This window comes from Varroa destructor, unplaced genomic scaffold, assembly GCF_002443255.2.
Source record: "Varroa destructor unplaced genomic scaffold, Vdes_3.0 BEIS01000006.1, whole genome shotgun sequence".
NCBI lineage: Eukaryota > Metazoa > Arthropoda > Arachnida > Mesostigmata > Varroidae > Varroa > Varroa destructor.
In genome coordinates, this window is record NW_019211459.1 from 2,604,816 (window position 1) to 2,632,624 (window position 27,809).

At 39.0% G+C, this 27,809-nt stretch overlaps 2 protein-coding genes and 1 long non-coding RNA gene across 12 annotated transcripts in view; 1 reads left to right on the forward strand and 2 right to left on the reverse strand.

Annotated features, from left to right (window-relative positions):
• Positions 1 to 2,963, reverse strand: part of Zdhhc8 (zinc finger DHHC-type containing 8) — a 23,013-nt gene extending 20,050 nt beyond the window's left edge. For all 3 annotated transcript variants that reach the window (XM_022810802.2, XM_086973741.1, XM_086973740.1), the window contains exon 1: positions 2,825 to 2,963. In XM_022810802.2, the coding sequence (XP_022666537.1) occupies positions 2,825 to 2,919 (95 nt within the window). In that variant the 5' untranslated portion in view covers positions 2,920 to 2,963. The remainder of the gene's footprint in view (positions 1 to 2,824) is intronic.
• On the forward strand, positions 2,254 to 7,655 carry LOC147754739 (uncharacterized). Of its 4 annotated transcripts, none has more exons than XR_015316187.1 (3): positions 2,254 to 2,328; positions 2,831 to 3,598; positions 6,338 to 7,655. It is a non-coding gene; the product is annotated as an uncharacterized LOC147754739 (long non-coding RNA). The 4 variants fall into 4 exon arrangements; XR_015316186.1 differs by having other exon boundaries at positions 2,310 to 2,429; XR_015316188.1 differs by lacking the exon at positions 2,254 to 2,328 and adding an exon at positions 2,469 to 2,485.
• Positions 7,656 to 9,297: 1,642 nt separating this feature from the next.
• Positions 9,298 to 24,133, reverse strand: LOC111252612 (malonate--CoA ligase ACSF3, mitochondrial-like). 5 transcript variants are annotated; one of them, XM_022810798.2, is made up of 12 exons: positions 23,930 to 24,133; positions 15,707 to 16,076; positions 15,175 to 15,406; positions 14,674 to 14,795; positions 13,733 to 13,922; positions 13,431 to 13,495; positions 12,974 to 13,134; positions 12,414 to 12,559; positions 11,879 to 11,995; positions 11,265 to 11,435; positions 10,011 to 10,183; positions 9,298 to 9,606 (listed from the first exon to the last, which is right to left on the reverse strand). In XM_022810798.2, the coding sequence occupies exons 2-12, from the start codon at positions 16,052 to 16,054 to the stop codon at positions 9,448 to 9,450; spliced, it is 1,884 nt and encodes a 627-aa protein (XP_022666533.1). In that variant the 5' UTR covers positions 16,055 to 16,076; positions 23,930 to 24,133; the 3' UTR covers positions 9,298 to 9,447. The 5 variants fall into 5 exon arrangements, with proteins under 5 accessions (XP_022666533.1, XP_022666532.1, XP_022666535.1 ...); XM_022810797.2 differs by lacking the exon at positions 23,930 to 24,133 and adding an exon at positions 20,649 to 20,984; XM_022810800.2 differs by lacking the exon at positions 23,930 to 24,133 and adding an exon at positions 20,323 to 20,588.
• Positions 24,134 to 27,809: the final 3,676 nt, after the last annotated feature.

Sequence of the window (27,809 nt, forward strand, 5' to 3'; positions counted from 1 at the left end):
CCGATACCACGCACCTTCCCACCGAATTTCTTGACAGTATTGAGATGTCCAGATTGCTGTTTTATAACCTATAACTAGAAATCAATCATCCATATGAGAAAATTCACTCCTCCTAAAAATTTGTAACCACACAAGCATGAGAGCTTATGATTTGTAAAACTATCTTTTTACACCGAAGACTACAAGCAATAACTTTACGGATTACATCCTTACGCTTCCTTCTAAATATTTCAGGACATAATATAGTCCCAATTCAGCGACGTCAATTTCCAGCATAATTACACTGTACGATGGCGCTTCACAGAACACAAAAACAGACAATATAAGACGCCTTAATGGCTACCAAAAAATCCGCATTTAGTCGCGGTCAATTTGATGCTACTTTCAATCACGTGAAAAATTCCCCGCAGCGTCAAGGAGTTCATAAAGAACAAGAAACAATCGCTCTATTTGTATGAAGAAAAAGAAAAGACCTCTTATTCATAAATCTACATTCACGTATGCACGGCAGAAAACCCTAAAGTCTGGACCTGAAGCCTTGATGCTACTACGCCAATAGCATAAATCATCTAATAACAAGACTGTAGAACAAAACTCAAAATGAGAAAAAAGTGAAAAAAAGAAGTGTTTGGTTTTTCAGGGCTCCCAAGGCTAAAGCACCAAATTAATTTTGAGAAACCTCAGAATAAAACGGAATTTCAGTTTCAAATATGATTAGCCTTTTAACTTAGCACAGACAAAATATAATGTTTTCAATACAAAAACAGGTGCGGGCAAACCTACGCTTTTGTTTACTATATATATATATATATATATATATATATATATATATTATAAGGGTATGTAGATGGCGTAAGTGCTAAAGGTCATTTTTTTCCAGATTGTTATAATTTGCTATAATAACGATAAAGATTTGTAACAATCAGCATGGAAAACGCCAACAAGCAATAATGATACTAATAAATAATGCATAAGCTTGTGTTTATGCAGCCTGTTTTGAATCACATACTTACACGAAGTAGTCAAAATGGATTCTGATTTCTTAATTTTGAAACCTTGTTGGTAATACCTAAACATACTTCTCACGTAGTTAGAACAAGTATCACACACCGAGCTGAGTCGTCGATGTATTAAATATCAGCACGTTAAAAATGAAGTAATAATTTAGTCACGGAGGGACGCATTACTTCGCTGTTGATGAACGGACGAATCTATTGAATGATGTCCAATAATGCTCATAAGCAGTACAGAACTTGCTTCCACCATTAACAAGCACTGTGCCTGCGTTTTACATGAATAGATAAATGAAGGATTTCGTGGAAGCGTCACCGGTGTTTCAGAGCACTTTCAGAACACACAGAGAAAACTAGAACCATATCACCTAAATTAGATAGACCGCGCTACCAACATTATTCAATAAGACATATGCTGAAACAAAATAATACAGTAGTAAACCGAGCACTAACGTCTTCTGATATCATTAGCGGTTTCTATAATAGCCGAAAAGACTGCATATATTGCATAACGAAATTGTATTTTATATCGTTTCTTCGAACGCCTACGGTTCGAATTTTTTTAGCTATTATACTAAATCTATGGCTGAACTATATTGTCATCGACCATAACAAACTATTATTTTCGATCGACTTTGGTCCGTCATTGCACGACGTTCTTAACTTTGTGGTTCGATTTTGTTTGTCAGTATTCGCAGTATTCAACAACGTATCCAACCAAAGGATGGGGAAAACAGCAATCACTAAGGGATCTCAAACTAATAATCACGACCGTTGCTTGGTCATTATTGTTATGACCGGTATTCCATAATGCAGTCGTGAAACACTAATACCTGTTAACTTAGTAAGCAGTACTGTTTGTCCAACGCCACTTGATCCTTAAAGTTGTATGTGAAAATCTTAAGTAAGTATCCCAGATTAAAATTATCGCATTCGATTTTTGGTTCAGCGCGTTGTCTAGTAATTGAAGCATTTATCTAACATTTTTTGGTAATTACAAGTATTATCGTTTTAGCTATAAATACAACTTAGTGTAATATTTAAATTCTACTAGAAATATTTGTACTTGTCGAGTTGTGTAAATTATGAACGAATTATTTTTTAGTCTTTGTGTCTAGTATACCTATGACTCATCTAAGCGATGAGTTGTACGTTTTTTGTCTTGCGTTTTTGGTACTTGCCGCCGCGAGAGTTTCCGCCTCACTCACTTGTTTCGTTAGTTCGAAATGTGCAAGACTTCATGAGGATGCTAACTAGCTGAAAATGCGTTACAACGCTATATAAAACCGGTGCTGTTCAGGCATGGAACTCTTCCGTTCGTAAAATAATCTGACTGCAAACTAAATTATACCTTACAATATCTCACCTCGTTATAGTAGTGTGGCGCGCACGAGGCGAATTATCAGAAAGGAAATTGTAAAATTCAATTTGTTAAATAATGGTTGACTGTACACATTTTGAGCAGAACCGTGGTAACAATTAGCAGAAGACTTTAGGTCCATTTTAGACTTTATGACAGTTTTATCGATAGCATCGCATTGTTTTAAGTACAGAAAAAGTCAATTAAACTTAGCAGAAATACGGTCCAGTTGTGATGTCCTGCAAGATTGTTTCCGTTAGTTGTGTTTTTAGTATGAGAAACTATTGTTAAACTGCTATTGTTAAACTTTAGTCGCAGTCTACCTATCAAGCTATTATATTTATGTATACAGAACTTGCGTAAGAAGAAATGGAAGAACTATGCTGACAGCAACATATAAATATGATTAATTATATATTCTTATTTTAATTATTAATATTATTCTACTTACGGAAAGGCGAAGAAGATTCCGGTCGCAACAACCAGCAGCAGCCATGCGGCCATCGCCGGTATAAATCGGGTCCGGCTTTTACATCGGCCTGCCATTATATCGGCAGACTTCAGCGGATGCTTGTGCAATAGTCAGACGTACAAAAAATGTGGTGACGGTAGTTGGAACAACAATTGGAAGATAGTGTCTGGCAGGTGAAATAGGTCACCAACAACTGCCTGTGTGATAGAGAGCAATGATAGATTGAGAAGATACTGGTGCTGATCGTTGTGATGGTACCGTTGATAGAAATTATGACGTACTAAAAAAATTAAACCAATTCCGATAGCCAGAACTGAAAACTCTACACGTTGTCGTTCACCAGGTTTTATACGTATTCGGATACTTATTTCAGGCCAGCGAGTTTCTCTAGTACAGCCTCGTTCTAGGCAGTGGCAGCGGTCATGAACAGTGGTATTGTCGTCATCGCTCTTTACATAATCGTCACCACCGTCGTCGTCGTCGTCGCCGCCGCCGAGACTGCCGCCACGCTTCGGTCCGATACGAGGACCTGCTGCTGCTGCTACGGCTTAGCTTAGCGCGCATTCATCTTACAGCGCAGATTCACAGTCGGAAGCGGATATTGCAGGTCGTAGTTGCCCTGACCATGAATAACTGCAACAACTGCACCAGTGCAGTTGCAACCAGAAGTAGCCGTTGCATTATTAAATCGAATCACGGTGCTACCCCTGCTATCAACCCTGCCACGTGCCGACGAACCACTTTCAACTTTGGGTGAATATATTTATCGTTCGTATTCTTCTCGTTAGAGCTTCTTTTCCTATTTGTGTCCTTTTTGTTGGCCGACGTTCTTTGATGTTACGTATATGACAGATGCTTCTCTAAATGACAGATTGATACAAGGAGTATAATTGCCCGCGTATCAGCGAGACACGCATAAATAGCGCTTTTATTCTTCCTTTGGCACAAATACAAAGCGCAGCCAAAGTACCTAAATTGCAAAGCCGATATCGTCGCGGGAAAATGCAGGACACCGAAGTTAGCAACGGCACACCATATCCTCCGTTCGCTCACAAACGTTCAGTATAGTTCAGGATCTCCGCTCGCTCGATTAATTCTTTGACGTCGGCTTTACTTTGAGATAGCTTTTTAACGTTGCTGCTGTTATTACTATCCTATGAGACGAACCATAGTCATAATTTAAATAGCAAGATATTTATCTATTCTACTGGTCTACTGATGTATAAATACGTTGCATCACCCGCACTCTGGCATCACCGAAACGCGAAACGTTATTACGGGTAGACTAGAAGTAGCAGTCACCGTCACAGTAAACGCCGCAGTTACAGCTGTTTTTTCGCAGTAAATATTATCATATAACATTATGATAATACTTGAATATACTTTAATTTTAACGCCACAGTTCGTCACTGTTTGCACACGAACTGTTCCATTGCCACTCGGGAAGTCGCATCCAACAGTAACAAACTACGTCCAGTGAGAATCACACCTTTATTGGTGACACTTTGACACGAACGACCGATTGTTAACTGCAGCACGCAATTATCAGGTCGGCCGTTTTTTATTTGTCAATTCTGCGTTCGCACTATTGCTATTACTGCCGCAGGACGCTGCAGCTGGGCGATTTGTTAGTAGCAAACAGTTTCGCAGGTGGACACCGGTCACTCTGGTTTGATCGTTTGAGTAATGGCTTGTTTCTCTATCGATTGTATCTTTCCGTTTTTGAATTCGGTTTTTATTGAATGCGATTATGTGGTCGTAAGGAAACAATCAAATATGAAAGGTGACAATGGTGATGTAGTGAGGACTTGTTAGAGGTGGGCGTGAATGACAGTTGAGAAAATCATACATTTACGAGTCATCACAGAAGCACGCTCTACATGTAGACGATACTCGAATCCTAATGGAGCACACGCCAACACGCTGAGGCACGAACACGAAACGAAGACAAACAGATAGCTGGCATTGAACGGCTGTACTCAAGAGGATGCTTTCTTCTGCGCTGGGTCTCTAGTACTGGTGGTGTTATTGCATTGTTTTTCGTCACGTCACCTGAATAGTCATCAGTTCAATTCCTGTGTTTCGTATCAGTAGCCATAATGAGCATAATCATTGCATTAAAAGTAGGGAAAATGCATTATCAATGCCTTGATATGAGCGCTCTTAATAACTGTTGGATACTGTGTGAAATGTATTAACAGCGTTCCCTCCTTCCTCCAAAACAAACACTGTTCACATCTGGTCCTCGAGTTGAGTTCCTGATTACGTCAACAAAGTGGACGACAATTCTCACTCGAGATACTCCAGCTGTCACTAAATTCGAAGATGGGTACGTTCTCATCAAAAACACTTCCTTTTTACCGGCGCTTACGCCGACCAACAGTTTGCTATAATGTTCGTACTTGAACTCCGTGTTTTGTGTTCTGCAGATTCACAATACCGTTGTACATTGAACCGTAATAATGTAGTGGAGCAGGTCCGTGCGCCTTGCGAATGATGAGTCGCGTCTAGTTAACTACGATTCCGTGCTGCTGCTTCGTCTATTCGCTCGACAACAGATTCAGTGTGACTTATGGGGGTAGATATATGATAAATATCTGATGCTTTACACCCCTTCCGCGTTATTTTATCACTAACAAAAGAAGCAGTCCGAAATAGTTTAGAGTGAGAACGTCATATCTAATTGGGCCAAACAGCTTTTGACAATTTCGTCTCTATTACAAGCAATACCAGCTTAACCGCTTTCGAGGTTTTTAATAACTCTTCTTCTGTATCGATCGTTACTGGTAAATCGTATACCTCGTGGCCTCCTAGGATCGTTAGTGGGAGCACAGGGTGAAGATCGTTCTTATTCCAGCTCCTCAAGTACAAACACATGCTGATAGACGCATTCCATAAAAAACGATGATACTAATAATAACAATAAAATAGAAGCGCGAAAAAGAAAGCGACAGGGTCGTCAGTCAGTACATATTTTAAGAACAACCAGTCATCAATACTCTACGTAATCGCGCGTACGATTTTCTTGTTGGCCGCCGCTGCCTTTATCTCATCAAAAAATCCTCTTATGTTCGATGAATCACAAAGATCGGCGTATACTTAACCGGGACAGTCCACCAGGAGACGCCGCCAACATAAATTAGAGGACACGTCTGATGCCCTGTTATCGCACCTAAATAATTTCTAAATAATAATAATAATAATATTGCTGTTATTAGTACAGACTGCCCTTTGCTGCTGGTAGTGGCTAGTCAACACAATGCCATCTTGTAGTCATTCTTCTTAATATGAACACCAGTGTTACGCTTCATTACTACTGGTACTGGCTGGTAACAGTTGCAGTTCTTGTAATTACAGCAGTAGTGAGGGTTGTTTTGCTGTGAGCTTACATCGCAGAGCATTTAAATCGGTGGCAGTAACGGAGGTGCCCAATACTCATTCTTAGTTCTTTACTTTTCTAACTACTATTTGGTTGCTTTGTTATGGTTGTAGGAGTTATGGCAAGCCACCGCTGCTAAAGATATTTAGCGCAGTGTGTAGGAACTCACTCGTTGCTGGCTGGTCGACCCCTTGCTCGTACCTACAAAGGCGAGCACTGCTGATGCACCAACTAACCGACTCTTATCTTCACTACAAGAAGCCAAAAAGGCTAGATAAACGACACTGAACCTATCGTTATTGCCTCTGCAGGAACACATACGAGCAATTTTCCGGCTGAATAAGGAAAAATTAACCTCTTACTCGTGATACGGCTCCTACTTTGATACTGGACAGATACTGCTGCCGTAACCAGCATTCGCTGTTTTCTGCTCTTTGTAGGTGTTGTTTGTTCACCCTGCTACAACTGCAGGCACTACAGCTGCTAGTATTGTTAATGACCGTGTCGATATTTGTCCTCACAGAGACAGTTGTACTAAAAGTGTTGTAGTCTATTTTTGCTCTCTGGCATATCCACAGGCCCACACAATCATTCACAGCAACAACACAGAGGAGCTACATAACCAAAACAAGATGTCCCTGTTTTGGTCCATTCACCTGATGCAGACGACGGGGGCTCCCGTATGGCCAAGGCGTTCATCCGATTTGGAGAGGACAGCATGGCGCGCGGCATGAAAACAAGAAAGTCCAAAATTATAGATGTGCTTCGCTTGAAAATGTTACCCAAACTGTTTCTGTATGCGATTGGCCAGGCTGTCTATTCAAGAGAAGGTTTAAGTGTTGTACTTTTTCATTTTAGGAGCATCTTTTAGTGCATGTGATTTCAGATTAATTTAGAATCAAACACGGTTTATTCAATAACTTATTATCTAATTACAACACAACTGTGAACGACCACATAATAGCCAGTGCAAAAATAACAAGTGTCAAGCTAAAAGGAAGTTGAGCATCGACTGACGACTTGATATTGAAATTTATATTTTCTTTGAGGATTTAATAGTGATTTAATGGTACAATAGTGTTTTAAATATGATAAAACTTACTGGCTGGAAGGCTCTATTTAGAAAAACGACAATCATTTCTGAACGATAGAGTTTGTATTTGCTCTTCAGAAGATATATCTTGCAATAATGGATTCCATCGATTAAATCTTGAGTAAACAGTGAATTACACTGACATAACATATCACTAAAGCGAACAAAGGAACTAACACATGTTTTGTCTGTCCTAACTAAAACAATAGAAATACGTAAAAAAATGAGAAGTTGCCAGTATTTTGATCAGATGAAAATATTCAGGTTGAATTGAGACATAATTCGTGTCATTTGTTTGGCACTGTATATTAATAAATATAAATACTTAAGTGACTTTATTCTGTACGTGTCATAAGCGATTCTCTTGTGGGACTGTAAATTCAATGCCACTGCCATTAGCTTCTATTCAGGGCTTACATAGCTGGCTAGTTAAAGCCTAGAAGCAGCTTCGCTGAATTGACAGATATCTTTTAAAGAGATCGTATGTATGGCACGTTGAAGTCTCGCTGAAACACGCCATGTGTAAAAACAAGACTAACAGATTAAAGCTTCTGGTCGATAATAGGCCAGAAATCTCAAAAATCCAAGGGTCCAGAGAGACTAACAAGTTCAAAAACTGCAACAAACGCAAATAGTAACAACAAACAATGCTGGGGCCTACTTGTAAGGCTAAATTGGCGATAGATACCTTTTCTCGAAATGCTGAGATCATTAAAAATGGCAGAGTCAAATGATGGCAGAGCCGTTTTAATAATATTCGAGCCCTTTCAATGCAATACGGTTAATGGATTTCCTCTTTGCTTCACGAAAATTTTTCTTAGGCCTATTGGAGGGCGCATTGAGTCAATAATGCCGCCAGTAAATTTCGAGTACCCGAGAAAGTTTACAACCAGGTTTCGTCCGCTGCAAAAATATTAGATAATACCTTCGTATGCTGACCTTTGTTTATTTTCTGAACAGAAGCTTTTTGCCTCTGCCGTGACAGGCCTGTGGTATATTTCTAGGTTCAACTGGCTTTTTGTTAGCACTAAGGATAATAGATGCACGCATGTACACTTTAACATTTGTTCCGATTTATTCTGGACACTCAGTATGTAATTTTTTAGGTATGTTATTTTGTCACGGGTAACGGAAGGTCTAAGTTAGGACACTTGACTTTTAGCAAGTGTCTTACCCGTTTAGGACCCGAATCTTCCAACTTTTAGTCACCTGTTTTAATTTTTAACTGGTATAAAAAATACTATTTAATGCATTCGGTTAATATTCTGTTATAACCTAACTGCAGCCTCATAAAGCTGAGGACAGCCGCTTGGCTTAAAATTAATTTAATTGCATGCTTTTGTTTTAAGGTCGTTTAGTAGGTAAACTCTAGTCAATAAGTAGTTATTATTCGGTGAGCCTTGTTGATAGCGACTCAAGGTGTAGACCTGGAATGTACTCGTCAGGTACCTCGACATAAGTACGTTTTTTTTTTTATTTCAAATTGTATTACATCAAACCTTATGTCTAATAAGAAGAATATTATTGTAAGTAATAATCACAATTAATCTCTAACTGCCACCGGTTTATGGAAATCATAACTTGATACGAATAGCATATTTCAAGCTAGCTTTTATCTAGGCAATCACAGCACGAATAACTGTAATATATCAGAAAAATAAGTTCATTCGTTTATTAGAAATGATTCAACATCGAAATGTACACGTGTCAGGTAAGAATATATATTTTCTGAGCGAGTCGTGTTGGAAGTCATGTGAACAGTCTCACGAAGTCATACAGTTATCATGAAATTCGCTGTCCAGCAAAAGCTACAAAAAACTGCATGTGACCTAACAGTACTAAGTAGTATCAAGCTGAGATCATCAAATAAAAATTATAGGCAAGGATCTCTCTTGTATTTATGTTTACGGATGATTTCAAGTTATAGTGCTTATGAAAAAGTAGCTATAAGTGAAGATATGAAATAATGCAAAAAATACATAGTGTTTCAGTTTTTTTATTAACGAATGCGATCAAACCAGGCACTCTGTAAAACAATCAACATTTGTATATATATATATATATATACATACATAAATGCGACACCCATGCAATGATGCCGTAATTGTTTTAGTGAGTCTTCCATGTTCTCTAGGAGGAGCTTGGGAATAGTTTCTTGACCAGTTCTTTCTTGTTGATTTTCCCAAGATAATTTCTCTCCAGTTTCGGCACGATTTTTAAGATCGTTGGTGCACTGTATGATGCCATGCGCTTCTTGCACCAGGCTCGCAAAGAATCCAGCTGAAGCTCCTTTAACATCCGAGTAATAACCTCATTTAGACAAAAGCGCACCCAATTCTGTTTGGAAGGCTATTGTAGCAATTATCTTTGCAAACGTATAAAGTTTGAACTACAAACAATAAATAGACTATTTTTATTTATTTCGAATTACACTACTGTAGTCTTTTAAGCGGGCTTTTTTTCACAAGTGTTTTATAAAATCGACAGCAGTTATAATTTCAACTGAAAAATCTTAAAGTCGTGTAACTTCTTGTAAATTATTTTTATATCGGTTAATAGCTTTGACATCCGGGAATCGTTCTCATAGAAATTAGTTGCTTTGGTAGTAAATAGTTTCTTTATATATAATATACGGCACTTTAATTAGCTGTTTAGTCCTATGCCTAAAAATATATCGTTCATTTGTTACTCACGCTTGCAGTGCTTTTAAGCACAACGATAGCAGCTACGCGCTCACCCCATATTTCATCAGGAACCCCAACTACCGTTACTTCATCAGTATCCGGATGACTTAACAGGTGTTTTTCAACATCAAGAGCGCTGATTTTATAACCACCTGACTTGATTATGTCGGTCGAAGCACGTCCTATTTTGTCCACACAAATATCAGCAATAACTATTGGTATCCAGTTATTAATAATAGCTACTTAAGTAACAAGGGATCTGTCTCAGTTTGGAAATCTGATTATACCGCTTGCGCAAAGACGTCGCAAACAAGCCTAATATATATATATTGCGGATTGAGCTGCTTATCCCAATATAATGTTTATAGATTTCTATAATACTATGTTATAAACATACTACGGAGTATTTTGATATTAGCCAACCAATGAAATTGTTGGACAGTAGTTATTGTTCTAACAATTGCGTTTTAGACATTTACCCGCGCCGTACTATAAAACTGTAATCTAGAAGCTCAAATAGGATGTCCCTGTAACAACTACATTTCATAAATAAATCCGTTCCTTATCGCAACCGTTTGGTGCTTTAACAGAAATGAAATAAAACTCTCCAACTAACAACACACTGTTTTCAGACTGTCCAACTTCTAGCTTACTCATTATATAGATATATGTATATAATTTTTTTTCTAGTTTTTGTATCGGCAACTGACATCTTATAACAAAAAAAACTCGACATAAACATTACTATCTTGAACTAACATCTAGTTTAGATGTTCAGATTTGAGAGGCAGCCATCTTGTAGGCTATACGTGGTAGCTACATGCATGGTGTAGTGACTAAAGTATTGATATGACCTGTTACCGAGCGCCACTGACACCAATCGGTCGGAAACTCACTTTTTGAGGTAATATGTGTCTCAAGTGGTATGGTAGTATTTTGAATTACTAACCCATCGCGCGGCCTCTTAGCTAGGTACCTATAAACTATATGTGCTATAAGAAAAATACGAACCTAATTTAGCACGAGTTGCTGCGCAGTGAAGTAATGCAAATTCTAGTGAAAACAATGTACGGACTGTTATGTATAGTATCAAGTTAAAGTTAATTAAACAAAAAAAACACTTTCGACAACTGAACTTGCGTAAAATGAATAAATATAGCTAAACGTCTTCAAGACGTTCATAGATGAAAGATTATTTTGGAATAGAAGCTGGACAGGATTGCAGCAGAGATATTCGTCATAAGCCAATTAGCTGCAACTAACCCAGGATCTTGTAGACGCCTTTAGATCCGTTATTTTCAGTCATAATGCACTGAGCTATATCTCCCGTTATGAACCACCCGCACTCACTAAAGGCTTCCCTTGTCCTTTCCTTTTTATTCCAGTAACGGTTAAATACAAACGGACCGCGCAGTAGTAAGTCTCCGCTCGTATCTACAATTTACATGTAACAGCAGCGAAATTAGTGTTAGGTATAACACACAATACAGAGCAATTCTCTATGTACGCATATTTATGTAAGTCCTACACAACAGGTCATCAGGGTCTGCTCCCTTTTGTTAAAATGTATTCGCTAGACTCCAAGCAGACGTTCTCAAACTATACAGAACATTAATCTTAATAGTTGGCAATCATATAAGGCCTGACCATAGGGTACAGCTATATTGCATATAGATTACGAGTAAATAAGCTCGTTGAGATTCAGACGAACTCTCTTCGTTTTGCTCTGTACTATCGTATTCTTGTCAAATCCAAACGCTTGCGAATACGATCTAAACTTTTGTGTAAAAATAATTTAAAAATATTCCGATTGGATCGAGCGTGTTTGGTGAGATCGACTATTTATATGCTATAAATGTGCAAAAAGACGAAATAACCTTTTTCATAAATGGTACTTCCGTTGTAATCTCCTTTCGCTATTGTTTTTACGATTCGTCGCCCTTCCAGCTCTGCGATCAAGATCTCACTACCTCTCGTAGGAAAACCAACATAACCTGCATATATATAAGAAGGTATAACAAAATCTTTTTATATGATTACGGTAATTATTTATTCAGTCGGGCAATATAATTTGTTCCTAAGCTGCTTTACTCAGTTTGTGACGGCGGCGCGGAGGGAGAGTCGGGCAGAAAGTATGCTAAATATTAAACTAAGGTATTTAGTGCATTTCTACTAACGCACATCGCTGATGTCGTCAATCAAAAGGTAGCGGAACACAAAGTTGAACTGCGTGCGAAAAAACGATCGCCCCTAGTACGCGTCCAAGATATAGCTGCATTAAAATATACAATTTATTTTGATTTATTAATATCAAGGTGCAAACAGTATTATCATGCCCCGGCCGAACCTTAAGCTCATGAACTCTTTTCAAAGTATAAAGAGGTTCTATCAAAAAAAGTGTTGGCTACTAACCAACGTATCGTTTTCCATGAAGGTTATTTGAAAGTGGGACTCCCACTTCAGTCATGCCGTATCGTTCGAGAACCTCTATTCCCATAATTTCTTTAATCTGCCTATAAATAGGTTCCGGAAGAGCCGCTGAACCGCTGATGAGGAGCCTGTAAGATTTTTAAGTAAACATCTAAGTTAGTGCCTGCCAAATTATATAATTTATTTTATTCGACGTCACATACTGTGTGACTTATATTAGATCGTGAAATGGCTACCAGCGGTTACCAACGGCTTTTATGAGTAGACGTGAGATTTTCAGAGAATGATTATTGGATAACTGTTAGAAGTGACAAACAAGCTGCTTGAGTATCGATGTTCTCATTTGAAAACGTAAGCCCATGCTTTTTTGGCTCAACACGAAGTATGGCCCAAGCGCCAAAGTGATATCCCTTTAAATAAATTAATACTTTACTAACGGATGTGTAACGTAGTATAGTAATGAACTGACCTCTAATGGAAATTCGGCAAAATTCTAAATTATCAAGGGGTTATTGGGAAGAATTAGCTATAAAGAATCTGACCTGATGTGGCTGCGAATTGCTTTGTGAACCTTGTCCGTAGGCCAACTGGATGCTAAGTGGTTTTTAAAGAACGAAAGAAGTTGGACGTACATTGTGGGAACACCCATAAATATGGACACAGGGTTTTCGGATTCCACTTCCAGCAACAAATGTTGCCAAATCTGGAAAATTAGGGAATAACTTTATTTAACTTTCATTTAGAATGCACTATGAATATAATTAGAATACTATCATCATTCTTACAAATTAGGATTTTAGTTGTCGAAAAATGTCCAGTAGGCGTATATATTCTTTGTCAACGGTAGTGGTTTTTACGGTAGCTTAAGCACTGTTTATGAAAGGAAAAATCCTAATTGCCTGAGTGACAAGAATACATAATATATATTATCTAATTTAATGCCAAAAATGATATTAAACAATAAATAGGATAGAGAATGATTTACTCATTCATACGTACTCTAGCAGGGTCAAACTTTCGAAGCATACGGATGCAGGCGCCTGAGTAAAGCGGTGTCAAAATTCCTTAAATAGTGTACAAAATGCAAAAACGTGTTAATATTATGTCAGGAAATTCCTAGACTGTAACAATTTTGCTGGAAGGCGGAAATTTAATTGCACATAGGTACATATATATAAATGGTTTCAGCCTAGGACAGGTTCCGTTGATCTAATACCGTACTTTTGAATTCAAAATCTCAGCAGTAACAGTGGTTACGATTAAAGTGAAACAGTTTAACGCAGCATAATATTAAACCGGACCGGAAACTATGCCATGCGTGTGGTGCAACGGTAAGGCGTGCAGCATTCGATCGCGATCAGTCCATTGCCACGCATCCCGGATTTGTGATGCTTGGAACCACAGATTAACGTGACGATGCACTACACCTTTCGGCGGGCCGGTTGTCCCTGACGTGTACATTATTAGAGCGTCGTACGTCTCAAGTCCATACTGCAATTTAATTTTACATTATAGAAAGCAGGTTATTATTTTTAGTAAGTATTAACATATGCAGTTATGTATGTACTCTTCAAACATGTACTCGGCAAACTTCTAGGTAAATTTAGTGCATTCTATGCCTATACAAAACGGCCAAATTCGGGCAGGCAGTCTTTCTTTTATTATGAAAGGGTAATGTACAAACTTCTTGCAGAGATACGAAATCCTACTTGTAGGTATTTGCCATCGCAGTGTGCCACCGACAAACCATATATGTAGCGCAAACTGAGACCGCAGTTGAATCTAAAGAAAAAAAGTGATACATTTTCTATAGAATCTCTTTATTAATGAACAAAGGGTAGGTCTATTACTGTTCATCCATTATTTTAAGTCGTTTCGTGAGTTTACATGTTTGCAATGTGCTGCGAATGAAGGCTGATTATCCTATTAAAAAATTTGCCGTTTTTTAGCTTGGCCAACTCTCTTTTTTAATTCATTTCAGTCAAATCGAAGATAATTAAAAATGCTTTTTTTTTTTTTCAATATTTCCCTAAGTTTTTTTGCCTGTAGCCGTTATTCTTCATTCTGCAGGCTTAATTCTCCGCACACTAATTAGCGTAAAAATGTTTCTTATTTTTTTTCAAAAAAAGGAACTAATAAGTAGAAATAATATGAGATCACATACATCAGTCCAGAATAATTTTATTGATACTTTCTGTTTAACACCTACAAAGCAAGAACTACAGAAAAAAAAGCATTATACCCATTTGGGCGTATTGTCCCAGCTGGGTCCTAGACCGATTTCTTCCGTGTCACCGAGAATAAGTACTGGCGTGTTGGTTTTACTTCCAAGTTCTTTTAATTTCGGTTCAAACTCCTTAGTTCCTGTAGTATGCACAATAAAGTAAACATTCTTGTGATTATTACTTGCGGGCCATGATAATAATCATAAGCATACAACAGAAGTATACCAGTGTCTAGGTATAAAAGCGAATTTGCAATGCATCTAGAAGGCTGAGTGCCTTGATGTCTAGTCCTACAGCAATGTCCTTGACATCGTGTTTCTACTACTAAGTTGCAATTTAGTTGAAGGCCTAAATTAAATTTAATGGCAGCTATAAATAATGAAACTGAGTAAATCAGGGAAACATAATAAACATCACATGTGGTACACACTTCGTTTCCGATATCTTGCCCTCTAGCATTGACAACACTTTGGAAGAAGTATGTTTTGTGACATTAAGACCTATCTGCTGTTACTCACCTATAATCAGACTGACTTGAGGGTCGTTGACGTAATACTCCATTAGGCTTATGGGATGTTCGTGGAACAGGGGGACAGCACACAAGCCATTCTTCCAAATTGCCCAAAGAGTAGCTACGTAGCGTACATCCCCCGGACAGAGGTAAGCTACCCGCGGCACAATTCGTAACCTACCTCCGTCACCGCCATCTATGCAAGGAGTATCGCCAGCGATAGTTGGTTGAACTCCGCCCTATTATCGTATCGAGCAAGTGACAAATAGGATAATGTTACACTTGACTTTTAATTGGTGTGGAGCTCGTTTACTGCATAAGCATTAAACGACACCTTCTACTCCATAACGAACATATACTCAGGAACCCGATTCCTTTGAAACTTGCTTGTAGGTAGCTTATTCGACAATAGGCAGATTAGACTAATGTAGGGTTGTATTGAATATAAAGATTTTGTAACCCAATGATTACAGAACCTATTCTTCGCATAGCAAGCGAGGCGCTAATAAATAAATGTATGTAGTGTTGTCATTGCGTACCTTGTTGATAATCCGCTCGTGAATAGCTCCTGCCAGTTGGTACACTTCTGTATAAGAATAACTACCGGTATCGTCTTGTACTGCAGGTCGCTCAAGAACCTTTGCTAGGTGAGATCCAAATACAGGCGTGTACTCCTTAGCAAACGCGTCTTCTGTAGGGGTTCTTGAACACTGGAATCGGACGATATTGGCACTTGAAAGACCAGACGCCCGTTTATCAAGAGTTGCTCCTTCACGAAGTAGCCCGTGGCTACATTGACCTTTAGTAGAGCGACCTGGGCCACTTGCCCAAGCTGATATTTGCAACCATTGCGCCCCACGGCCAACGAATTGCCGCGCGGATTGCATGACTGGATGTAACTATTCAAGGCTGCAAAAAAAAAGATTCCTTTTTGTATATTTAAAGCCGTCATCATTTCCGTTATCTGAAATATGTCAATCTGTCGATTAGCGGCCGTGACGCGAATTTGATTCATCTGAACATAATTCACACAGAGTATTGGCCACGATACTAGTTAAAATTTTGCATTTTCCCTGATGCAGACAAACCAAGATCTTGCATAATGAATCTGCATAGGTGTATGCATCGCTCTATGTAGTGATGACACTAAGGGCGGTTAATACGTAAAAGCGTGAGTAGATTATCTTTTCATTGGTTGACAAGTGGACATTTGTGGGAGAAACTAAGATCCACTCTGTAATTAGTACGATCGTTTCAAAGCAATTATTTCAGAATACAGATTGATGTTAGTTAGTAGGCCCATGGTTTTTTCATGCTACAGGCTGAGTAGCCGACAACCAACTGAAAGAAACATGGCATGTGATACTTTATGACGGATCTGCCACTTTGCAATGTAAGCCTTCTCATCGCGGGCTTCGGCAGGAACTAAAGGGCTTCCTTCTGGATGACCTTTACGTAGTAAGCACCCTAGTAAAATCTAACGACTCTGATGCGGGATGATTCAATTAATGTAGAGGCTGAGAGTTAACCCTCGAAATGAAAACCTTATGTAATATTCAGTTTTTAAGCGTCGCAGACAAAAAGCTGCAGGCTAAATATTTTGCTGCAGGCTATTGCTAAGTTTCAGAAAATATAGGCCACGAAAGCTTCTCACTGAATTTGTCTAAAATAAGCTATAATAGTTGATACAACATTAAAGAATAACTTGCGTCGCAAGCCGACATTAAAGACCATTATGAAATAACCTTTAGTAAATGTTATATTAAATAGTGAAGTTAACTTTACATGAGAACATAAGTTTCATCAGCTCGCAAATTCCAAATTTATATCTAGGATTGGCTTGGTAGAGAATTTTCCCGCGTTAAGCCTGTAAACTTTCAACTAATATGTTTCTGCAACGGGTCTCTTTCGAGGACACGGTTGGAAAGCATAGTCAGTACAAATTTGTGTGGTGTCCCATGAACAGAGTTCTAAAACACATAATTAGAAGGCCTACGGTCAAAAATAACACTGTTTGCATGAATTATCAGTGCCAGTGGTAAATGGCGCCATAGGGTTAATTTTACATAGTACATGTAAAGTTTGCTTCTCGTAGTGTGACATTGTAGAATAACAACGATGACATGAACAGCATTGCCTGTTGCTGGTTGTTTGTTTGTGTTATGCTGCAGTTCTATTGGTTCGAGGTTACCAATTGTAACTTGTATGTCAAATATGAAATTGACTATTATAAGTCAACGTAGTACTGTGTGCACATACGCAGATGGAAAGCCTGCCGGTACTTGACAAGCATCAAAGGGTTTAATAAGTAAATCACAGTTTTTACTATCCAGTATATGGATAGCGAAAAGTCGACTAATAACAATTATTGTTACCATGAATATGGTGCAATTATGTTGGGTTGACCGCATCAACGACAGTGACGATGCTGTTGATAGTTCTTCTTAAGAATCAAGATTGAACTAGGCAACTTCAAGCCGAAATTCAGAACTGAGAACATTGCGATTGACCTGAGCGTATGCGCTTACGAAATTTAAGTAGGCACCGTGGAACACCCACATCGTCAAAGACACAGTTATTTGACACAAAGTAATGCTATGACTAAATAACGAGATGAGATGACACCAGATGAACAGCGCGCGCACTATCGCAATTAAAAACGAAAGAAAAATGGCGGGTGACGATTGATATCTAACAGCATCTTAACCTGAACCTATCTGGCTATATCACCACAGTTGACATAGACATTCGTGGCATCCATTTTTGCGAGCCGAAAATGTAATAAATCTATGATACAAAAACGGTGGCAAATTACATTTTTAAACTCTTATCAGTCAACATAATTTGTATTACTAGATAAGCCATTTCTCTAATCACTAGCAGTACTGTATTATTGTGCAGTATTCTACGTATTTGTGCCGAATTTTAGAAGTTGAAACTAAACTGAATAGAAAATACTATGATTAGCCCGTTCATTTGAATGAAACAGTGATGTTTTAGAACGACTGACGACAATTTGTTTAAGTAATTGCGACTAATTTTTCCGTTCTTGAACAGATGGCGCTTGGAGTTCGCACATCCCGTCCCGGATGTAGTTCTGATGTAGATGAGCCTGCTCATCGCAATTAACTCCGAGGCGATTCCGAGCTTCTTATAGCAATCAAAACTTAAGTAATGCATGAATTTTTATCAGTTATAATTTAAAATTTTAGAGTTTGAAAATGCAGTAACTTTTAGTTTTGACCAATATTTTTTTCTTAGTATGACATTGTATATAGGTTTTTTCGTCCCAATAGATTTGCAATGAAGTTATACATAACATACCTTTTAGCCTTACAAATCGCTGGCTACAGAAGTTTATGACGGCCACAAAACCGAATATTGCGGAACAGTTTGCATGTTTTGATTTAAACGTCTAATAAGATGCCTACACGACAATCAGGTGATAAGTCGTACACAATGACATCTAGTTTGCTGGGCTGGCTGAATGTTTAACAGCATTACATATACCCTATATATTACTTGAGTAGGAAATCTTTCTGGCACGTATCGAGCATAAGAATTTCACTATAGATTATGGAATAGTAAGAGCATTTCTAAAACAGCCTGAATTTGTTAAAAGGCATAACCATTAGTGTACCCGGCAAAGCAGGCATCGACGAAACGGTGCCAGACTTTGTGATCTATTTAAGAGTGGTGGTTTTGTCATAGATTTACCAGTAGCAACATTAAACTCTAACACGACGGTCCGCTAAAATGTAAACCTAAAGGAGATGTCTCTGATTTTTGCGCTGCCTTCAAAGGTTGCCTCCTCTTCTATTCTTATTCCTTCTTCTCCCTCTCGCCGTCTCTTTAAACAATCTGGAAGGTATATAGATGAATGATACTGCTGGCCGTTTGCAGTGGCTAAAATCCCCTATGACTTATTGGCACGGGCTATTCTGCATGCCTAAAAATCTCATCGTAGTGGTATGAGCCGAAAAAATTACTGGAGATGGCTGTATGGTAGTTCTTTTAGAAAACTTTGTCTTCCCATCCAATTAGGCGTCACGTGATATCCATTTAGGCATACGCATTTTGACATACGAAGGCAATTCTAGCAATTTGGTAATGTTCTTTCCAACGCTAAGCCAGTGCGACTGACTATCGACTGTAAGCAAAGCCTGGAATTAAAACACTAATTTCCATGGTGTCTTATATTTCATTGAGGGTTGTTAACTAATTATCGTAGATTTATCATACTTGAATTCGCTACACCGGTGTATGATCCTGATCTTACGATTATAGAAGTTCTGATTAGATTGTTTTAGCTCTATGGAAGGTATTATCGAGGATATAAGTAAGCTTCTTGGGTGAATGTAACTAACTTAGAACCCCGCAGCTTAGGGCCTTATCTCAAGTGTAAAATCGTTAAAGTTGCCCGTCCTTGCCGGTACTTTACAGGGTAGGACAAAGGCTTTTCGATATTCTGTATTTATTAGAGCAGCAAGAGGCCAAAACGCAGCGGAAATTAGATAGAAAAAGATACAATGGAGACTCTCAAATTGTCAAATGGTTTTTGACACACCTTACATATTAGATCGAGTAATAATAATAATATAATTGATCGAAAAGCGGCACAACTTCCGGAGCACAAAGTTCGAGCCTCCAAAGATGCATAATATGTAAGAGCTGCTGATGCCAGGTCTGCTCGTAACAGCATAGTCGTTCCAACGTTAATAATTGACAAGTATCAGCACTTCACAGTATCTCCAAATGTTTGTTATTTACATACGTCATGTCAGTTTTGGCAGTAATGACATTCTTGTTCTAGATTGTCAATCTGTAGAAGATAGGCTATTGAGGTCGCACAAATAAACGAATACTAATTTAGCGATTGCCAATACAGTTTGTATGAGTATATTGTGTTACCTATCATCGATTATTGCCGCATCCGCACTTGGCGAATAGAGAAGTAAGGCGCCTACAAGTGTCCTTTTATGTAGTAGCAATGCAATTGACTCATATTCACATTCAAATCAAACTAGCAACGTAATTTTTTTTATCTTTCGTCTTAGTAACAAATAAGGACAGATGCATTCACTTTAACAATATACGGCGAACTACGCATCAAAGCAGCATTTGATTTCCAGTTTAAAATTCTGATCATTTCCACCTTTTGTCTATTCTGTTTTGTCCGCAGGCGTATGCACTCACTAACGCTCGGCTATCGCAACTGCCGGCCCTTTCTGATCAAAAACACTGCTGCTATCCCATACAAGCTGAATACACACATTTAGGTCAAACAGCACATTAATAATGTTGTTGTTTACAGCAGCTGTCTAAGCGCATTGGATTGTCTCATGGTCGTCACCACCACAGCTGGAGTCGGCAGCGGCAGCTGAGAAACATGCGGAAACAAAGACGGTCATATTACGGCGCTAACAGGGTAACCAGTATTCGATAGGTATTTGTTACCACTATAGTGGTAACAGCATTTACCGTGTACTAAGTAGCGATAAGGCTGCAAACGGGCACCGGTGCAGTAGCAGCGACTTGATCCGATTCATTCACTGCGAACTAAGCTGGGGTTGTCGATCGAACAGTAATGTTTGCCTCTTGCCTATTGCTCGCTGTCCCTTTTTCCTTCGGGCGGCGACGAAGGCGGCCGATCAGGCACCGCGTACACCGCCAGCTGCCAGCACAGCTTGCCGTGAACCGGAACTGTTGTCATTGCTCACACTGCGACGTTGGCAACGGCAAAGACGGCAGCAGCTGCCACTACGAACACTGAAAGAGCATCGGCCCGCCTTTTCTCAGCGGATTGACTCGTTGGACGGGTGGCCGGCCGGTATTAGTCAACTGTTCGGAGGTACGTTGATCACAGGTCGAGCTTGCCCTCGCTCGCAGCCAACGTACATAGCGTTGCACTAATAGTGATTGCATTGCCACTAAAGCCCTCGAACTGGCTGGCTAGTCAGCTATCCAGATATGATGATATGTAGATAACCAATATAAGGGACAAACAAAGCAGTTCTTGGACGCAGTCTTATATGGTGTTGATAGAACTGTTGTCCGCGAAGCTCCAGGGCAGGCGTCAGCGCTCCGTACTTCCATAGAGAGGGTGACAACAACTAGCTAAAATTGAAGTTATCATAGGTAGGCCTAACGATAAGGCGACGTCAATACGCATACCTTCATCTTGTTTGATCTTGAACCATGACTGGAGCAAATGCTGAAGCGAATGTCTTAAAATATTTTAGAGAAAGGTATGATTGAAAAAGTTTGCTAAAAACGGGTTTGAGTCTAAGCAAAATATTTAACATCAGCTATGCAAGTTAATGATGTTAATAAATAATCATGCCATTCTTGACAGTATGTCGAATGTAAATAATCTAACTTTGAGCTAGTTTTGTTACACGAAAGTCTTCTGTGGGTCATGATCTCGATACCTTCGCTATTCTATCGTTACTACGTATTCTACTGATACATACATAAATGCAATGAGACGAACATTCAACTATAAACAAGTATAAAATTGACACTTTCTCTTGGAATAGAACAGCAGATCGTTGTAAAACTTTTTCTAATTTCCATTATTAAAACACCAGCCAAACTGGACATACCTTAGTGAACTCAGTTATTCATGTTTAATTTATTTATTTCAATGTCCATTGTAATTCTGATTATAAACTTATGCTAAAAAAATGTTGCGTACGGATCATATGCCAACAGACAATCCGCAGATTTGCTTGGATGCTGAAGTTTTACAAACAGGAACTTTTCGCTAGAGTAGAAACGGCGATGGCACTATTGAAATAAATAATGCTAAATATTTACAAGATAAAGAAAAAACCAAGAAAACCACGTTTTTGACAAAAGGATACTTTTTTTTACAAGTAAATAGGGCGAGGATGAAAGAGAGGATGTTCTATTCTAAATTTAAGATCTTCTAAAATTTTTAAGTGAGTAGTCATTCCGTGCTCCGTGTCCGTTATCGCCTTAGTTAGGCCGCATCGCTTCAGCTGAAGCACTCTGGTCTCACACAAGAGAATTTTTTCCGTCGAATGATTTTTCCCTCGTATGTTTCCCCCATGCTAAGAAATATAAGTTATTTCTACAGAGTTGGCGCTGGTGATAAATAGTAGAAAGTTTCTTATATTTGTTTTTCAGCTTCTGGAAGTAAAGAAAAATTAATGGAGTCAGCTAAAGGTGAACGCACATAATTTAAAGGTAGCATTAACGAGCATATGTGTTATAGCGGGTATAAAAAGTTACAGACTCTCCTGGAGAATGATTGAGTGCTGCCCAGCTAGAAATTCATAGAACCAGCAAGGATTGGTTCTTCGACCGCCTATCAAGCAAGTCTGTCGGTGTTTATCCTGTTGCGAAATAACATAACGAAAATTAATTAACTAATTTTAGCGCGATAGCTGTTTGAGCATCATTTTTTAAATCCTTAACCGCATGATAAGCATCCGTGACAGATTTCTGTATTGACAAAGATTTTATAACATTTCGGAGAGAAAAATGCTTCAAAGCAAAAGACACTTCGTGCTGTTCCATTACAGTACACAAAACCATAACTACCACAGCTGCGCTGCAAAGTGTTAATATCCATCGAGTTGCCACGTATACGCCGTTTTATCTATTCAAGTGCTAATTTTTGCGCAGACTTCGTTTCCATCAAATTATATTATTATGTGCCATTATTATGTGTACCTGTGAATTTTCTTAAGACATCTCTCTGTCGAAACTGGTTATGTTTCTGTAACACTTTTCATACAATAATACCTTCCTTATGCCTTCATTATGCTCGCTTCATTTGTTGGACATAAATAAGTAGTGAGCGGTAAAGGAAACGACAAAAAGTTACCAGTCCTATAAAAAATTAGATAGTAGTTGTCGTTGTATCTCTAAATCTTTGCACCGCTTCTCCTCAAGGGGTTATTACAATAGTTTTATTGCTTCCCTCCCTGCGCGTAAACAACGCATTAACTATGGTTCTGACGGAAATATATTATTCAGCTAAGCTATTGCTTCTGTCATCTTTCACATTCAATATGATCTTGATTCTGCCATTATGCATTACCGCAGTTGAAGCTATGGCTGAAAAGCGCTGATTTGATTATGGGTTTATTAGTTTGGCTTATGAATGATAACCTCTTGTATTGCTTCCCCTTCCTAAATGTTTATTTGCTGATGCTTTACTTAGCATACTGGACAGTTTTGTCGAATCTCTGCTAGACAGTTTCCGTCGTTTTGTCAGATTACAATATTTTAGCTATAGCTTTAGCGGAAAACGTCGCTTAAGCAATCGCTTAGACGCTATTTTGTTACGGATAGTATCACATTAAAGATCACATTTGTTGCCGACAAAAATTATACCCATATTAGGTAGTACTGCATTACGCAACAGTAGCACTGTCGTTCCGACAGTCGGCTACACCTTCGAAGTTCGGAACACTGTCAGTGCATACAGTTCTAGTAGTAAAAAAACAACGTCCAGAAGTGCTTAAGATGTCTATGAAAATTGTTTGCGTTATTATAATGAATACTTTAGTTCATCGCGGGACTGCGATACTAGCGCCGAACATTTGCTCGGGTTGTTTCCAGTGTACTGAATTTTCTCGCAGCCCTAAACCCAATAGACGAATGTCGAGCGTCCTCCACACCATAAATGCACAACCTGCAGCTTGGTTACATACGCATGCTTTTTCTAAGGCGCAAAATCGGTAAGAAAATACGAAATATCGCTAAAACGGCTGTACTTATAAACTCACTCCGGGTTTCAAGGTGGCACGGAATCCACCGCATATGTCCACCGCCGAGGGATGTAACTTATGGATTTTTTGTCGAAAATGCGCTGTTTATCATTTTAAAACCATAAACGCGGCACTAACACGAGAAACGTATCATAGAAACGTCAGGGGCAAATCTCACTAACATCCTCTCTCACGCTCTCTTGGCGCCCTCCCTACATATCGGCAGTATGTCTATATTCTGCAAGCGTCCAGGACAGTTCTTTCCATTCTTAAGAACTAAATAACTCCGGATATCGCTAAGTTGATGTTTCCGACCACTGTTCCATCATTACAAATAGTAATAGTGCGCTCATAATATCGTTGCCACTCTGCTCAATCAAAATTACAATAGACGACTGGAAACTTCGTTCCCTACCACTCACTGTATACAAGAAAACAAATTAGTATTAGGCCATCTGGTTCAAAAGGTATCCCTGCCTGTCACCATAAGCATATTTACTATTGGCTTGAAGCTCTGCCCTGTTATGCAACGATTCAAGGCCAGTGGGAGCAACTCGTACTTTACTCTCCTCAACTGTTCCGATACAACCGCAGAAACCCCAATTTGCACTCTTCTGATTTCCGAGTGTTTACGAGGGTGATGGAGCACGTTCCGTTGATTAAAAGGGTATCTCGAGTTTCTGCTTGAATTCGCTCTGCCTCTCCGTGTTACTCGGATAGCAGTAGCAGAACAGCTATTCATTCACATTAGTTCTGCTTCCCGCGCCCGCTCTTTCCAAGCAGACCATCCTTCCCGGCAATTGTGCCCCGTAGACTGTGTTGCAATGAGTGTCATGCAGTGAGAGCGCGGTGTTATAGCCAGGGGGCATTGATTGTGTCTGTTGCGTTGGCTCCGGCTCGCGCTTTCTGGTCGTTGCGGTCAGTGCTGGTGCTAGATTGCCGGACAAACAGCCATAGAAAGTTAGATTTCCAAACAAGATGTGCCTGGCCATAGTCGCCAAGGCAACTCTGTGGCACAACTAGAGAAGAACATTCGTGTGCTGAGTGTATGGAAGGACTCAAGTGGAGATAGATTCATTTACCCTAGATATTAGTCTAATATGAAAAGAGCCGTGCAAAGCTGTAAGGACTGGTGAAAGAAATACGATTGTGAACTATTAATTAACCGCCGCGAATGCGTCGAATCGAAGAAAGCACAAAGGAATTTATTATTTAATTAATTTATTTAGGAATCTCGTTCTTTTCCGCCGCTGCTCCGAGTATCATCATCACCATGATCACCATATTTCCCATCATCGATTTCTGCTGATGCTGTCAGCTTAAAGGTAGACGACAGCTGGCAGCGGAAAAGAAGATTTCAAGTGGTGGTCAAATTAAACATAGACTACGTTAGACATTTATATAATGCGAAACTTACGAAAATTATAGTATTACGAATATATTCTACAGTGAGCACTGAAGTATACGCCAGCTGAGACGCTGTACTGTACTCACCGAGAAACACAACTAATGCCAGTAGCCAAGGAAGAAACATTACAGGTGAGAAGGAACGGACTTGCAAAACTAACATCTATAATGGTCCGCGAAAATGTATGCGGCAACCCATATGGGTACGCTTTAAACAAACAAACTTTGACTGCGTAAAACGTTTCTTTCTCTCTGTTTAACGGTGTGTATGAAAAAAAAATTATATAATATATGTTGTGATTGGTAACACACTGTGCTAGTTTATGTCATAAGCAAGCACCAGCGATGCGCGAAATACGCAGATAGGATGCGGGTCTGAAAGAAGGTTTTCATGGGGGGCACAATAGAGGAGATCGGGAGCTTACGTCCGGAATTCAGTTATCGCAGTTGGAATAAGAGTAACGCTCCCGCATGGTACTGTGGAGTGTCAGCGCGTTTGAGTAGTTTGCGAATGGCAGGACGGCAGAGCTGGAGCTAATTTTAGCCTAAATTATTGTCTCTTATCTCGTCATATTTGTTTACTGCGAAGGGTAAATAGTAACAACAACCGACTCAAGGTGACAGTAAGTCGTAAATTTCCTAATACAAGTAAAATTTTTAACGGTAAATTTGTTGTGGAAGGTTCAGTACTACAGAACTACGGTTTTAACATTTATACGTAAAAACCACTTGGGTCTATGTTTTCATGACACGTGCTGCATAATGTCAGTATCTTGAATACGCTATAATGTCAGGTGTCATACAATACATCTTTCCGTAATCGTATTTTGTAAATGGTAATCCTGAAGGTTGCGAAAATAGAATCCACTTTGACCTGCTCAGCGATAGATCAGTTCACTCCAAATTACTGAGTTAACTGTAAAGTTAACTATCAGGAACTTATCGGTTCCAGATATATTACAAATGACTTACTATATTGAGTGGGGTGTTGCAGGTGAACAGAACCCACTATCTTTTGGATCGTGTTGCGACCTTCGCAGTCGGCAGAATAAATTCGTAATCACGTGCCTGAAAGTATACATCGTTTGTGGGGCGCTTTCTTGATTTTATCAACTGCATTGACATTAGGGTTAATGTGATATGTTAGTTGACTGACTTTCTAAAAGTTCTTTGTATAATCGTATCGTACCGCTGTTGAGAAGCGTCTAACCGTTACTAGAGATGCGGCAATACGGTGCTACTATAAAGTGTGTGCAAATTGCCTTTATTTGTTCCGAGAACTGTAGAACCAGAGGGAAGTAAAAAAATAGCTTTATATTAGAAATCCATGTTATAAATTAAGAAACGAGTCATTCGTCTATGATTGTCACATCGCAAGCAAGCCCAATTACATAAGATGTCAATAATTCGTCAATTCGCAGTTTGTTGCTTCAAGCAACGGCTTTGGTCTGCTAAGAGACATGTATAATGTCAGGCAATATTATGTTTGTTTGGGTTAAGGAGATCGATCCGATCCTCAACTATGCGGAGTCTCAGATCATACTGAAAAGCTGTTGCCGGCGTCAGTATACTTAGACATCTATTTGCTGTGCAATTATTTTTGGTTGTAGCTTTTAGCTGAATGCTCTATATTTACAATCGATGGACGACTTAGCTTCCAGCTGAAGAAAAGGACTGGGATCGCTGCCTCAAGTCTTGCCAACGACAACAATGGCACGACATATTGATGCTGATCAACAATTTATGTTAATAAACGAAAGCGATTTATTATACTATCGGTTATCGTGACTATTGCTGATTACCATAAATGTGTGCGCGTGGTTCTGTTCGATGTCTGCTTCGTGTTTTAAAAGTTTCTTATATTTTTGTATTACGCCGGCACGGTAGACGTGAAAGGGAATGCGAAAATTATGTGGGCCTACGTTATATTTTGACTGCGCCCGAACGGAAATTGCTTTGCAGTACTGAAAGGTTTCACTAGGAAAGAAAGGAAACAAAACTATCAGCCGTCTTTTTCTAAGTTCATACAGAGTCGGCAAAAAATGCTAATCTCCTTTTGGACTGAAAAGCAGTTTATAAATAAAAGATAAGTCTGTGGGCCGATTTAGTTGTGTAACCAGCGTACTTTTCTTGCAAACCCGACTTTTCAAATTTTACTGCGCAATATCGGCTGTTTAGGAGCCCGATATTTTACGCCTCCTTCTTAAACACATCGGAAGGGCTTCTAATCGCGTATCCGCTACAGCTGTTTATGATGTCGACTAGTATAACTAAGCAAAATTAATAAATTTCTAAATCGACAGTTAAAAGAACTCTCTATTTATTTTAACGGCGACTTTTTCTCTATGTGCTCACAATCGTTTGTTCACGAATATAGAATGCGTCGGTTAAAGATAATAGAAATCAGATATCAAGCAAATAAAAGATATTTTTGAAAAAAACAAGAATGACGGACTGTGGTTTAATGAAACTTCGAAGAAATAAGGGAACG